Source organism: Peromyscus maniculatus, chromosome 2 (assembly GCF_049852395.1).
Source record: "Peromyscus maniculatus bairdii isolate BWxNUB_F1_BW_parent chromosome 2, HU_Pman_BW_mat_3.1, whole genome shotgun sequence".
NCBI classification, from domain to species: domain Eukaryota; kingdom Metazoa; phylum Chordata; class Mammalia; order Rodentia; family Cricetidae; genus Peromyscus; species Peromyscus maniculatus.
Genome location: NC_134853.1, coordinates 165974945 through 165988504, shown reverse-complemented (window position 1 = coordinate 165988504; position 13560 = coordinate 165974945). Strand labels below are relative to the sequence as shown.

The 13560-nt window shown below is 45.1% G+C and overlaps 1 protein-coding gene across 1 annotated transcript in view; it reads left to right on the top strand.

The window, feature by feature from the left end:
• The window catches only part of Pex14 (peroxisomal biogenesis factor 14), a 150208-nt gene that overhangs the window by 53455 nt on the left and 83193 nt on the right, over positions 1-13560 (top strand). The window contains exon 3 of the mRNA XM_076563519.1: positions 9511-9595. Within this exon, the coding sequence (XP_076419634.1) occupies positions 9511-9595 (85 nt within the window). The remainder of the gene's footprint in view (positions 1-9510; positions 9596-13560) is intronic.

The following is a 13560-nucleotide window of genomic DNA, read 5'->3' as shown; positions in this document are numbered from 1 at the left end:
CTTAATGGTGAGAACTGTGTAAAGTTAGCATTATGCTGTGTGTACTGCATGCTCATTTGGCCTGCTCTAGATGCCCAGGGCTGGTAAGAACATCAGACTAACATACAAGGCTCTTTCCACCTTCCTCTGTGGGTGAGATGCAGTCCTGTGGCCAGCGTGGCTCTGGCATTTACTAGGCCTTTGTGGAATCTTTTTTTTTTTTTCTTTCCCCCAGACAAGATCTTACTGTGTAGCCCAGGCTGTCCTGGAACTCACGCATGCGCCTGCCTCTGCCTCCCAAGTGCTAGGACTATAGGCGAATGCTGCCACAAGCTGCTGCTGCGGCTGCGGCTGCGGCCTCTTCCTCAGCACTGCTACCACCTACTCCTGATATGTGTGTTTCTTAATAGCTGGGCTTGTTAATAACAGAATGTTCAGGATGTCTAGGGGAAGGTTGCTGAATGGTTCCCAACCCTGAGAACTGTTACTGTGTGTGACAGGCTTCCTTGCTGAGCTGAAAATTTCTAAATTGAAGTTCATTAGAAGAGCTGCTTGAGGATTTTTTTTTTTTATATTAAATTTGTGCCTTCATACTAAAGAAATCCCCCATGGCACAGGTCCGACACTTGTGCCGTCCTTACTTCAGTACATCTTCCTCATGGGCATGAGAGGTCCCTCTGTGCTGGACATTTTGCATGGGACTCTTACTTAGGAAGATGTCTATAGACATGGGACTTGTGTTAGGGACCCTATCATTAGATGTATGACCTGGTCATGAACTTGTTTCATGTGGATATGAGGCACGTCTGGTGCCTGCCACCTCACTTGCTGCTAGAGCTGATTCCAGTGGAGAACCCATCTCTGCTCAATGTGTAGGCCTGTGTGTCTGCTGAAAAGCATAACTTCCCTCCAAGAGGAGTTGCTCATCTCCCACTATTTGAATAGTACATTTCCAATCCCTGTCATTTTACCATCAATTTGAAAGTTCCTAAGCCTGCCAGCTTACTCTGTTATGAATCATGCTTCTGGAAGTCATACTTCTGCTTTTCCCCTTTGGGCCATGAAATTCTCTAGAGTAACAGCAGGAACTAGGACTTGGTGGTCTTGTGTTAGCCATGGGTCTGCTTCTTGGTAGATGTGAAGGTGATCTTTAGCTACCCAAATTTGTCACTTCTCATTCTTGCTATCTTTAATTAATTAATTAATTCACTTACTGTGTATGAGTGTTCTACCTGCATGCTTGTCTATGTACCACTTGTGTGTCTGGTGCCTGCAGATGCCAAAAGAGTGTTGGAACCCCTGGAGATGGAGTTCAGAAAGCTGTGAACCACTCTGGGTGCTGGGAATTGAATCCCGGTCCTCCATTAGGTCTTTTCCCCTATTAGATAGTTGTCAGAGGTGCTAGTTAATGACTTCTCAAAAGTATTTAGTTCATGCAAACATTTCAGCACATGCCTGTAATCCCAGCTTCCTGGGAGGATGAAAGAGGAAGGTTGTGAGTTCTGGGCCTGCTTAGGCTACATAGCCAAACAAAACAAAACAAAAACCATTTTATTTTTGTGCCGTGTGTGATGGTAGACGAAGGTTCCTGGTGAGAGTGTCTCTTCCTTGGTACCCATGAGCCTGTTGTGCCCTGGATCAGAAGGGAGTGCTCTGCCCGCCACCTGCTAGTCATTTATTCCGTGTCTAGGTCCCAGTAATGACTGAATGCTCAGGGTTGCCACTCTCAGGGATACAACCTTTCTTCGGCCCCATCACGATTATACCACAGCTTAGCCATGCATGACAAGAGAGGACTTGGGTCCAGGCTTCAGAAGTGGGAGCTGAAGCAGTTCTCTGTCTGCCAAGCACCCGAGCTCCAGAGCTCCCCAAGTGGAGCGCTACAATTTAGCCAGCAACAGAGAGAAAGAACCTAGGTACTACAGGGAAGGTCCTAGGCACTGTCTGCTACATATTTTTAGTGTTGGAGTCACCAGCCACCGTCACCGTGTGAGCTCATGGTTCTTCTAAGGAGGTCTTGGACACTGAGTCATGACATTCCTTTGGAGTGATTCAACTCAACAGCTTGACACCTTCATTAATTTTACAACACCAAGCCTAGGTGCTTTCTGCTTCCTCTTTTAACAGTGCAGGGAGTTAGAGGAATATTGAAATTGTAAAAGCGGGGCACTGGGAGAAGAACAGTCAAGGAGCTATTGAGAAATGCTGTGATGGTCTTTGAGCTCCTCACTCTTCTTGGTGCTTCCCAGGACCAAGTGCTCAACTCTGGCGACTCAACTCTGGCACATAGACCTTTCATTTCTGTTGCTGGTGTGCTAGCTAGCCGCACCTCCGGCTCACAGCCAGCTCTTTGCCTTCTCTGCTGAGGTCACTGCTACCGTGATCCGTGTATAATGGCATTTCCCTCCTCTTTTCAGTATGGAGGCTATTACAGTTTCTTCTCTAAACAGGACTTCAAACAATCTGCTGCCAGTTGGATTTCAAAGCCAAGGGAAAGGCAAATGTCATCCTTTTTTTCTTCCCTCTTTGGGTAACTGCTTTGTTGGCTGCATCAAAAATTAGAGGGTTGCTGTGGAAATTCAGGTGGGGATGTGTGGGGACAAGGCATTTAAATTTGCTTTTCTTTCCCCCTAAAGGAGAAAATCCTTTTCCTTCTCAACCTTTCCTAAAAAGGAACTTTGATCTTCTCAGCCCAGAGGCTGGGGTTTTCATTTCCTCTATAGTGAGTTTGTGTATTTCACTCCTTCTGTGTGACGACCACGACGGTGCTCAGTGGCTCACTGCAGCATCTGCAGCCTGCCTGGCTCCGCATCCATGCTCCAGCTCCTTCTGTGCCTTAAGTTGGCCCAGAGTCCTCTGCTGAGCAGAAAACCCTCTTCAAAGTCACTCTGTCCCTAAGACCACTGTTGCTGGGTACTGAGCAGTGTGAGGCAGTTTAAGACGAGGTTACCACCACATGCGTCTCTGGGAGAACTACTCCCATAAAACAACAAAACAGTGTCATTCTGGCGAGTCGCTCATGCAGTATTTTTAACTAGGGCCAAGAAAAAATGTAGATGACAGAGATATTTCACTTTGAAAGGTAGTTTTTGCCCATGTGAAGTTGCCACTTTTCATAGAGGCTTTTACTTCATATATCAATGTTTTAAGAGAGACGAGGGTCAATAATGCATGCTTCGAATTCCCTAAATACAGATTTACGCAATAGCCCCTAAAATATATTGTACTGTATCATGTCAACTCTTCTGCACCTCTGCCAGCGGTTTTTTATTTCTTTAATGTGAAAAACAAAAGGACCAAGGAGAATAAAACAAAGGAAGTCAGGGCTCACAAGCACAATCACTGCAGGGGGAAGGACAGTGACCACAACAAGGAAATTCCAATCCAAAGAGAGACTTCTTCCTTTAACCCTTTGAGCACCAGGGTACGTGATCGGTCATCCCTCCTAGGTACAGAGCTAGCTAAGTTCAGTTCACTGTCTTTAGTTTGTGAACTTCTGGGGTTTGTGGACACTTTGTCTTCGCCATTCCCCACTTACTATAAATTACATGGAAGTGTGTGCACCCATGCTTGTGTGCTAATGTGTAGATAAATGGACTAAAAAGTACCTCTCAATTTTGTAGCCCTCAGAGAAGGGGAACGAATATTAAAGAAAAAAAAAAAAAACAACCAAAACCCTGTCACTGTCATCTGTTCATTTTTAATGAGCAATTTTTTAAATAAAAGAGGAAAATGAATAGGTGTTGAACCAGCCCGTGATATGTAAATGCCAACTAGTAATTACCTAAAACCTCAATTTTCATTCTGTTTCATCTTGCAAAACATTTCATTTTCCCTGAGTGAAAACACTTAATTTGGGCTGTGTGAGTTAGCCAAGCGGCCACCTCTGGCCTGCGCCACCACTGGCTCCGGCTAGGGGGCACTTTGGCTCTGTGCTTGGGTTCCTGACTGCATGTCCACCTCAAGGTTATTCCCCTCTTGCCATTCCAGTGGTTTTGCTCTGAGTGTGCTGTGGCGCCCCTCCCCCTTCCCCTAGTCTGGTTTCGGGGAGCCTGTTCCTCCTTGTCCTTGCAGCAAACCGTATTGAATTTTGGCTGACCGAGCCTTCCTCTGCATATTAACTTTCCCTCCTGTACCTGGCCGTGAGACCCTTAGCTTTTGTGCATTGAATTTCACGCCTGGGTAGCAGCTTTCTGGAAGCTCCCTTTCTTCCTTTGAGCTTTGGACTGTGTGTTGTTTCTATTTTTTTGTTTATCGATGCTGTTCTTGATTCTGGCCATTGAAGTTCCCACATATTTGCTCTCGTGGTACACTTCCTCTCCATTCCAACATTTCCTTTCTTTTTGCAGGCTCATAGGTTTTTTTGTCTGCTTTAATTTATTAAGGTCTGTCACCTTTTGGATGTGTTCCTGCAGTGTCTTGGAATGTGGCTTGTGGTCGCCCCTGCTTCCTTCCCTCCCTAGCCTGTGCCCTACCTAGAAAGAGAGTGCAGAATTGAGAAAGAACAGAGAGCTTGACACTGAACTGTAGACCAGAGAGGAATCTGGGTGCAGCAAACCAGAATTCTGTTGTCCTAGGACCCTGGATCCGAGTGTGCTCTGCCTGGAGTCTCAAGGCACACAGCCTCTTTAGTGAGATATATGGGTTCATAATTAGCCCGTTGCATTTTTTCACGAGTGCTAGCATCAGCGTTCTGCGATGTGTTTCTCTGATTAACAGCTGCTTTGCAACTATTTCCTTGTGCCACCGATGACCATATTTGTCAAGGAACTCCTGACAGAGTACTGATTTCTTACTAAAATGCAACATTTCTGCTTCACGAGGGCTCTCTCTTCAGCATTGCCTGGCTTTTAAAGTCAGCCCTTGTTAAAACTCAAGCTGGCTTTGGTCTAGTGCCTGTTAACAGGATTCTGGGTGTCTGCTTTAGAGCTGGAGTGGGGAGCCTTTCACAGGCAATTTCATCTTGTGAGCAGTGCGGGAGCGACGGGGCACTGGAGTGGGGTTTCCGGCCTGTGTCTGGTCACTTCTCCTGCCCTCTGGGTGCTCCTCCCTGGGTTAAAAAGGACGTGGCTTTGGTTGTTAAGGTCATTCATTTTTGAATATTTTTAATATTTTAAACTGGCTAATGAATGCTCACATTTTAGGAGATAGATGTGTACGTAGTACACAGGAAGGCTGGAATTGGTGGCATTCCAAATAAGTGTCACCAGAGACAGTGCATCAGGGTTTACATGTCAGGTGCAAAGTGCCTAAGACTCCCTGAAACCCCAGGTTCATTATTAGGCAGGCTCTGTTCTCCCGTCCCCTCAGACAGAAGGTAAGTGTGTGCTCTGTAGATCACAGTGTGTAGGGCTTTTGGAGGAGATCGGCAAACACATAGGAAGTGTCCTTCAGTGAAGCCAGTCAGGACCCTGGGTTTCTCCTGGTGGCCTTACTTACCCCACTCTGTGTGTTTAGCATGGAGTAGCAGATCACCCGGAATGCACTGTGCTCCCGTTCATTATGCAGTGACAGACCCTGGTCTCCCTGCTGTACAGAGCTTGCTCAGGTGGCCAGTTATCTTGAATCCAAAAGTATTTTACAGCTGAAGCCCTCCCCTACTTTCTCCCCAAGTCATGGTCAGGGACTCCAATGTAACCACTGTTCAAGACTGCAGAGAAGAGAATTTATCTTCTGCATTTTCTTCCTGTAGCTTTAAAGGGCTAAGCAGTGAAATTACACACTTCCCTAAAATCATGGAGTTGATGGTTGGCAGAGTTGCTCTGTTTTGCTTGTTGGGACAGTTGGGGGAAATGAGAAACTTTGCTTCTGATTTTTTTTCTGAGTTCATCCTTAATTTTTAAAATCAAACTAGCTCCTGCTAATTCGGGGTACACTCATTAAGAACTCAGTCAGCCTAAGGTGAGGAGCGAGCGACTCCACAGCAAGTGGCCCAGCAATGCATCAGGAGCTTTGCGCCAGAATTCTCCAGCGCTCGCTGCACTCCCACAACATGTGCAATAAAGTTCCCGTCTCCGGTTTACATCTTTGACATTGAGGCGGAAGATTTGGCCTGAATTTATGTAATTTAGTTGGGCACAAATATAACCCATGAATAGTCACATTCATCTTCTAATTAGAAAATCAAATGATAATACAGGATAGGCCGCAGGCACCCCATCGGTGGATCCAACAAAAGCGTGCTGTGTGTTGGACCTTTGCAGAGGGAAGTCAGTTGAATTGTTTCATGAAGTTAATGAAAAGTGTCCAACAATAGGCTGGTGAAAGGCACAAACTGAGCACCTTGGCAGTTTATTCAGTGGGCAAAGATCTTTGCATTATGGGTAAGGAGTTTTGGGACATCTTTTTACCATCAATGCATGAATCATAGGGCTATAAAATTCTAGATTGGACAAGTTCTTTATGCCCCCCCCCTTCAATGTGCTAGTGTCTTGTGGGGAGGGAGGAGAAGAGTGAAGAGTGGCTGGAGAAATAATTAGTGAAAGGAGAAGAGAGGTTTTCGTGTGTTCGCACTTACACATAGCCGCTTATCTGGGTATCTTTCTTATTCAGCACATTATGTTGAGGCTATTAGTTTGGGTGCTTTATATTTTTGCATCTAGCGTAGTGATATCGGTGCTGTTAAATATGTGATTTGCCTGTCGCCTGCATTTTCAGACAAAGATCAAGGGGAACATAAATGAGCCTCAAAAACACTTTATGTAGGTGTTTGGCAGTATTATTTTATATGACTTGAAATTAGTGAGTGGAAACTTTAAAAGAAATTGTTCATATTTTTGCAAGTTTGAAGTGTGCCGGGACTTTGTCAAATTCCCGTTAAAATAAATACGTCAATTTCATCTCCCTTCCAAATTCATTTATCTTGCTTTTTTAAAAGGTGTTTTCTACTTTACCTGATGTTTAAATTGGATTCGCTCGTTTATGCTGTTCTTTGCTATATCCCCCACGTTTTTCTTAAATGAATTACTAATGACAGAGCACTCCATCATTCCCTCTCTGCAGCCACTTTAAGGAAAGCATGGTGATCTAAACCTTTTAACCTATTAAAGATGATTTTTCCCAATTGAATCAGACCCACCACAGGTGTAATAACTAATCATTTAAACTACACCTGCTATTATGTATTTTTAAGCCATTATGCGTGTTGGATAGATGATAATTCATGTTTATTGCATTGTCCGATGGATCCGTTTTGCCTACACTAGGCTGATTAATGTATTTAAAGAAATAAGAGATGCAATTTTTAAAAAAAAAAAATTGATGGAATGCGCCAAGCACTGCATTGAGTGCACCATTAAACCCATCAGAACTTTGCTCTCTGACCAGAAATGCATATACCAAGGACTGTATTAAAAGAGCAAGGTGAAACCTGGGCATTTTAGTGGTGTGGTTCTGTCTTCTTTCTCTGTCATGGGGAATTTTGGAAGGATGCGGGAAGGCTTTCTCTTTGTATGGGTGAATGATAGGAGCTGTGTGGTCCACATCTCGTGCCCAAGACCTGTTCATCCACATTTCCTGTGACACCTGGTACACACAGCACAGCCAGAAGCTGCCGCATGATACCAGTACTGTCATTTTCTAACATGTAGAAGGTGTATGGTTTTCGCAAGGTGAACATAGTTATACCTGAGCCATCTGAGCAATGCGGATTGGTGGTGACCCTTGAGGGCCTGTGACGTGTGCCTATCCCTTCTCTTTCTGGAGCATAGCACACCCCGCAACTTTCCTCTTTCCATCCTCCTCCTCTCTTTCCACCCCCCTTTCTTGTGTGTCTCCTTTGGACTTCCATCTCTTTTGCTCATTCCCATTTTTCTTTTTTTCTTGTTTCTCCTTTCTGCCCTTCCTCGGTACTCCTCCCTCGCAGTCTTTTCATCATAACATTGTAGAGGTTTGTTAGACTTTCCTTTTTTTTTTTCCAGTGTAACCTGAGGTGATCTAGTAGAGACGGAAGTATCAGTTTGGGGGTTCTACAAGCTCCCACATTGAATTTTCATTAGCCTAGAACTGTGGTTGCCCTGCAGTTTGCGATGGTAGTCAGAGCAGTTTGCAGTGTTGGGGGGATCATCCCCCACAGGGGGATGGCTCTTGAGAGCAGTAGTATCTCTGGAGGGACAGGTCCAGTTCTGGAGGGTCAGGGTGCTGAGCCTGACCTTTAAGGAGGAGCCCAGGGTAAGCCTCCCACTGAGGGTTTATCGGGAGAATGAGGCGTTTCCCTGGCTGTCTTCCTCTTTTCCTCTCTCTTCCTAATCTGCCTTCATTTCTTTTTGTTCCTGAGAACTCTGGTCTCAGGAGGTGATGTGCAACCTGAACATCACTCATAGTTAAAGCACTTGCTGTTTCAATCTTGGCTCAGGGTTGCCCTTAATTTAGGATCACAGAAACATCCTTACTTCTGGCCCCTGAGAGTGAACTGCATTAGCCTTAACCTTAACAGGAGACCATGCTTTGCTTTTGGTTTTGATGAGGTGAATAGTGCCAGTCATTCTAAACAGCCCTCTTTCCTCCTGGAGCAGCTTGGCACTTCCTGTCCTGTAGGACCCTGTTTGCTGTGGATAGCAGTCAGGCAGCATAAACACATGCCTTGCAATGTGCCGAGTGTGGGGGTTGATGCCTCTTCCATCCCCTGCTTGACTTATTTGTATATATGAAGATTTCATCAAATAATATTCATACCAGAGGTTGGGGAATAGTCTGTCAATTTGTTGACTTGTAGCCAGGGAATCCCGAACTTTGCCCTTCAAAGGCTCATCAGAATTCAGCTTCACCGAACTGGGGGGACCAGTGTGGCCAGTCATGTGTTTGTCTGCTTTACAAACCCCTTCAACTCCAGTACTTTGCTAGGTACTAGATAGGGAGCATCGCCTCTTCCTGCCATTCCTTACTGTGTAGTTGGGAAGGCAGCCTGAACATGAGAAGACAGTATAATTATGTCTTCAATTATATGGTACACATCACAGCCCTGAAGAACTAAAGAGAATAGGAAGACCGGAAAGACCTTGCTGATTTAGGGAAAGCTCTGAGGAGTCAGAACAGGCTCTATAAGGGTCCCCCCCCCCCCCCGTGTGTGTGTGTGTGTGTGTGTGTGTGTGTGTGTGTGTGTGTGTGTGTGTGTGTGTGTGTGTATGCTCCTGCTCCTGCGCATGCACAAAAAAGTGTGTTTGGTGTGTTGTATAGTATGTAGACAGGTCGAGATGGGAAAGGGAAGCCTCCCAGAATGAGAGTATGCATGGTACAGGGATAGTAGCTGAGTGTGGCTGAAGCAGCAGCTTGAACCAGGAAGGCAGGAGAAGTTCAGTGCAGGTCTGAAAAGCTAAACCAAGGAGGCGCCACTTGTTCCTCTCCGAAATGGGAAGCCAGTGAAGACGGGGAATCCTAGTCTTCTATTTAGGTGGGTTTCTAGTTAAAGAAGTTGCTTGCTATATATTTGATCCCAACAATATCCTTTTGTCTGTGGCCCTGGGAACTCAAAATTTCTGGCCTTGAAATTCAGATTACTGAAGTTTACTCTCTCTGTTTTATCTCCCCCACCAGATTGCCACAGCAGTGAAGTTCCTACAGAATTCTCGAGTCCGGCAGAGCCCACTTGCAACCAGGAGAGCATTTCTTAAGAAGAAAGGTACAGGTTTCCTTGCAGTGTAGAGTGGTCTGTAGAAAGGACCAGGGCCGGGGCAGTGGAAATTATAGCTAGAGACAGGTGCTGAATACATCAAGGGTCGCCATGGCTGTCCACGTGTGTGGGTGGGACATAGTGGTGAGGTGGCCACCCCTCAGTGGGATGCACATTTCTTTACTCACAGTGGAGCAGAGAAATAACAGGATTTGAACAATTAAGCAGCAGATATGAGGCCAAGAGCATCATGGTACAGTCAGCATTCAGTAGCAGAACTGGCCCATTGAATAAAAGTGGAGGACTCCTGCTTTCTGGTCAGTCTGTTAGTGACCTGACCACAAAATGACCTGCTTGGGCTAGGAGAGGCCAGCTGCTTCAGTGCAACTACAGAGAAGCAGACAATGAGGGAACGAGGTGCAGAAACACAGCAGAAGGATTTCCAGATTATTGAAGTGGTAAATTCCTGATTTTTATGGTATTTCTGTAGGCCGGGATAAAATGGATCCTGATAAGTTCCGTATTGTTGAAGCAGATAGAACTTATTCTGGTTCTCTTGTGTATTTGGTTTTTTGAAAAGCAAAAACAACTACCAACCAAAAAGAAGGTGGACTTTTATTCTTAGGATGTTTACTTTTCTAGAGATCTAGGAAGCTACTTAAAGAGCTTTACATAACACTGGGGGTGGGGGTGGTTGTGATGTTCTTCACTCCAAAACTATTTTTTGTTTAAAAGCTAGAATGTTGGCCTCAAAATTCTGGTAATTCCATCTTTTTTTTTTTTAAACTGGGATGGATGATGGGATGTTTTCATGGCATTTCTAAGCACATCTGTGGTATCCAGAAGTGCTGCTTAGGGACCAAAACAGTGTTCTAGCCACTGACAGGGCCCCACTCACAGGGTTTGGGCACAGTAGGCCCAAACATTTCACCCACAGCAGCTGCTTAGCAGCAGACCCATGGCAAGGTCCCCAGGAAGGAGTTGCATGCTTTCTAGCTGCATGGTACTCACCCCCATCATTAGGAGATTATTAAAATTTGGAGTGTGTTGGCTGGCCTCTCTACTCCACAAGCATCATGCCATAAAAGAGATTTTCCTTGAAATATGTGTACCTATAGGGAGTAATTAATCATAAAAGCTTGGGGATTTCAGCTCTCTCATCAAAGAATTGAAGCAGGGGAAAGCTGAGCCTAAAAGCTGAGCTGATTACCCGGGGTAACCTGAGACAAAATCTATGGTTGCTGAGAGATCCTTAGCCCAGTACATTGTGCAGTATTATAACTGTCTGATCTTCTCCTCTACCGACAATGACCAGTTAGTCCTCATTTTCTCTCAAACGCAGCTGGGTTAGAATTTCATTTGCAGAAGGTATTTAGAGCAATTTAGAGACAAATGTCTCTGGTGTTTGCTCGGCACTTCCCCACCGCAGGCTTTGCTGAGCAGTTTTAGTATCAGGAGCTCCATCTAATCTGTTTAATTTTAATAAATCCCTGACTGGGAGAGGGAGAGAGAGAGAGAGCGAGAGGGAGAAACTCTGGACCAAATAATACTTCTTTTGAGTCACTTGGCTCATAACCACTATAGAGGGGGAGCTGATTTATGCAATTATTATTTGTTGTTCTTTAAAAAAAAAGAAAAAAGGAAAAAGAAAAGAAGAAAGAAAGAAGAAAGGAAAACATCCAGCTGATTGATTAATCAGTTCACCCAGGAATGAGCATCGACTCTATATCATACCCTGATCTTTCCACTGGAAATTCACTGAGAACAGAAAAGACAAAAACTCTGTCCTCACAGAACTTCTGCTCCAACAGGGTGGGGGACAGGACATGAACAAATGGAACAGTGAAGTCCATGGTGTGTCAGGTGACAGGTGCCAGGGCTGGAGGGGGATGCCATTTTAAAGGCTGTCGGATGTCTCTGAGGGGCGATGTATGCACAGAGCTGTGAAAGAGATGAGCGTTGTTGGTAGAGTGGACTCCTGATTCAGGTTAGTCTTTAGAAATTTGGATGTTGAGAACCCAGGGAGGCTCCCTAGCCCTTCTTGTTCTAAAGAGAACCACACTGGTTTACCCTGTACTTAAGCCTGGAATCACTGAAGCTAATCACCCATCTCCATTAGCCTCTAAAATGCTCCTTCAGTCAGTAATTATCCATTTCCGAGGTGAATCCCAATAGGGTAAGTTCTGGCAGACCTTTTCTGGGCAAAGAATTCCAAGATTTGATCGGTGTCTGGGGAAGAAAAGCCCCTTCGTGGATTTAAACTTCACTTCTAAAATTCCTGATATTCATTGGGTCAGGCTTATACAACCAGGATGCTTGGCACCGTCCGTGATGAGGATGGGCAAGGGGCATCTACCCTGTCCCTCACGGTAGCTGTGGAAGGAAGAGGATTGGCACCTTGCTCTAGGTCTGCTCTATGCAGGGCTGAGGTGGGGATTGGGGCGCTGGCTTTGGGAGAGCTCTCAGCTCTGCAGCCTCGGCTCTGCCTTGCATGTCACTTCGGGGAATTGCAGTGGGGCACTGACTTGAATTATAATCTGACTTGCTTTTTTTTTTCCTTAATAAACATCTCTTTCCTGAAAAAGCAAATCCAATTTTGTTTTTCTTTTAATATTATTTAATATTTAATATAGAAATTGAGGTCCCTGTAGTACATGTCAGTTCAGTGGAAAATGAGGGTTACTTTAGGCATCCGCCGAGTTTGTTTTATTGTGAAAACACATCCCCAAGCAGGGGCTGCATTGTGCCTCTGTTACTGACAGGTTAAGTGTTGAGCTCTCTGATGGGGGTGGGGAGTGGGCTGAAGTGAGATAGCATTGGTCTACAAGGGTCTGTCTTCTTTGGTTTGTTGTTGTTTGTGTTGTGATCTCTTTTAGATGCTTTAAAGTCGGAATATAGAGTCATTAATGAGAAACATGAAGTTATTAGAATCATTTATCATTTTCTTTGAAGTTTGTATTGCCATTTTATGTAATTTACAGCAATTCTTCCTATTATCAGGATTTTTTTTTTTTGATGAAAGAGAAAAGCAGCTGTTCACCTTCAGAATATTAGAATGAATGTTTTCGTATAGTGTCCAGCTTCTTGATTCTGCAGATGGACACAGCTATGGTAGAGTCAGCCACACGCGACAGTAGTTGGACTGTGTGGGGTTGAAGCCCTCACAGAGCTGGGCTATATATAGAGGCTTTTCTTGCCAGGCAGGCAGTGGGCCTCTCAGCAGGCTGCAGCCCAGGAGGCCGAGTAGTCAGTCTAGAAACAGCAGTAGCAGCAGTCCTGAGACTTGGAGGTTTGGAGAACATTGTCCATGGGCTGCTGTCGATTTGATACCACAAAATATAGGATAGGAGGCAAGGCACTTCCCAGCATGCTCTGCAGGCTGAGTACAGGTTGGGCCGATGAGATGCCTGTGCTTGGGAGGCTGAAGGCAGATGAGGTGGAGGAGGGGTGAGGAATTGTCCGCTGACTGCCCTGGTGGAGCTCTCAGCATCAGCGGAGGCTTTTCTGCAGAACCCTTTGGAGCCGGGAGGGTGGTACCCTCTCAAGTGTGTTAGCCAAGGGCTTCTTCCACACCTCTCCATGACTTTCTTCTCCTAAAAGGGGGAGCAGAGTGTACCCTTCTGTTTCTGGAAGCTCCCTCCTTGTGGAAATGAATTTGGGAAAGAAAGAATCCTGGTGGGCTCAACCTTGGTGGTGGGGTGGAGGTGAAGGGCTTCTCTCACTGGAGTCCTCTAAGGGGGGAGTAAATTCTTGCACAGATTTCAATTTAACTCTCTTTTATTACTTTTCTTTTTTATCATTTACGTCCATTTCATGAGGTAGTTTGCATGTCCTTGAATGGAATCTCGTTACCATGAAAGCTTTTTTAGCATTGATTTCATAACAGTCTTAATTTAATAGCTCCGTCATTACTGAGAAGCTCTGGGAGTGGGCCTGGCTTTCCAGGTCACTGACCTTTTAATTACAAACCTTGT